General features: G+C 43.1%; 1 protein-coding gene across 2 annotated transcripts in view; it reads right to left on the minus strand.

Annotated features, from left to right (window-relative positions):
- The window catches only part of LOC104435034 (flap endonuclease 1), a 101,599-nt gene extending 100,533 nt beyond the window's left edge, over positions 1 to 1,066 (minus strand). Inside the window, exons 1-3 of one of the 2 annotated variants that reach the window (XM_039307329.1) lie at positions 383 to 832; positions 231 to 279; positions 88 to 135 (exon numbers count right to left, since the gene is read on the minus strand). In XM_039307329.1, the coding sequence (XP_039163263.1) occupies positions 88 to 135; positions 231 to 279; positions 383 to 459 (174 nt within the window). In that variant the 5' untranslated portion in view covers positions 460 to 832. Of the gene's footprint in view, positions 1 to 87; positions 136 to 230; positions 833 to 923 lie in introns of those variants that run through there. The other variant, XM_039307330.1, reaches the window with a different exon arrangement.
- Positions 1,067 to 1,686: the final 620 nt, after the last annotated feature.

The following is a 1,686-nucleotide window of genomic DNA, read 5'->3' on the forward strand; positions in this document are numbered from 1 at the left end:
GTTGTGTCACCTGCAAGAGACAAAATCAAACTTCACATCAAATAGGACAAAAATATTGCACCGTAAGGAAACCAAAACAGGACCAACCTTCATAGTTCTTTTACTGAATTTCTTGATGTCTTCCTTGTTCTGAGACTGCAGGTAACAAATACAGAGCTCACAAAGCCTTTTTGCACTCCGTGTTTCTGCTTGCTTATGTGCGCGCGTGAGAGAGAGAGAGATGCATATACCGCAATGGCTACTGCCAACTCCTCAAAGGCATCTTCCCTCTTCGAAAAACTGCTCATAGACTCATTTAAGGAAACTAAACATATTCATAGACAATTGCAAAAAAGGAAAAAAGAAAAAATGGAAAATAGAAGGCTGCATAATAATATAGTACCGTTTTGCAAGCTCTTGCTTCTTCAAATCAGGAGGTGGACCGTCAAATACATAGCTATCGTAACAACAGTAAAGCATAATTTAGAGAAGCGCAAGCATCGTTCTTCTAGCATCCCATCCCAATGAAAACACAGGAGGTAAAGAAAAAAAGTTTACACGGGCTTTATCCCCGCTTCCAACAGCCTAATCGTCTGGTAAAACATGCCTTGCAGATGACTACGTGGGAAAGCAAATCAAAAAGCAGCTCAAACTCGACACTTTCCAAGCACAGAGATCACGTCGCATTGCAATAGCATCTTAAGCATCAAAACGGAAGGCTAGTTGACAGTTCATTCATAAATTTGATTTTCATTTCCATAGAGTATTACGACCTAATCCACCAGCCTCATTGATGAGCATCTGAGTCCCCTTCCTCCCAACCACAACCCAATCCACCAATCAAAAGAACCAAAAAGCCGCCTACACTCAAAATCCAAATCCCCACCGAGAAACGCGCAATCACAGGCATGAGTTCATAAAAAGCAACTTAACGAGGAACTGACAGATGCTGATGCTGGCATCGACGCGATCGTCCGGCCGAAGTAGCTCTCCGGCCTCTGCTCCTTCATCGCCTTCGGGGCATCGTCCGCCAGCAGCTTCGCCAATCCCTGTTGAAATCAATGGAAATGATCGGATTGAAGAAGACGGAGGTCGAACCGGACTACCTTGATGCCCATATCGGAGAGAGAGAGAGAGAGAATTGTTGCAGTGGAAATTGAGGGATGAAATGGAAGCTGCTTGGGATGCATTGAATTCTAGGGTCTCGAGCTCTTCCGCTTCCCGCCTAATTTCAGAGACCATCGCGTTTGGGGGATGAAGCGTGTGCGTCACGCGCGGGTGTCGCGACTGGTTTTTTCCAGTACTAGTTATAAGCTCTCGGCCCATTTGAAGCAGCTGTTATGATATGTGCTTACTCGTGTGACATGCATATTCGTACTCCGATGATTTCTTTAGATTTTTAGACTGATAGTAATAACTTCTCATTCCTAGTGATTCAACCAAGGTTCTATTCTACCTGTATCTCTATAGAGAAGAGAAAATGCACTACTATAGTAACTTCTCGTGTTTTAGATGAGATATTTGAAGGGTCGACCCATGTCAAATTGGAGATATTTGATTAGAACAACCAATCTTGCATTCTCAATGGTCAAGACAACATAAGCGGAGCAAATTCATTGGCTTCGCAACCCTTTTTTTAGGGGAAGTATCGAGGGAAAATTAATGAATTACTAAGTAGGGACAATCGGTTACTTCAAGAAAGATATG

Source organism: Eucalyptus grandis, chromosome 2 (assembly GCF_016545825.1).
Source record: "Eucalyptus grandis isolate ANBG69807.140 chromosome 2, ASM1654582v1, whole genome shotgun sequence".
NCBI lineage: Eukaryota > Viridiplantae > Streptophyta > Magnoliopsida > Myrtales > Myrtaceae > Eucalyptus > Eucalyptus grandis.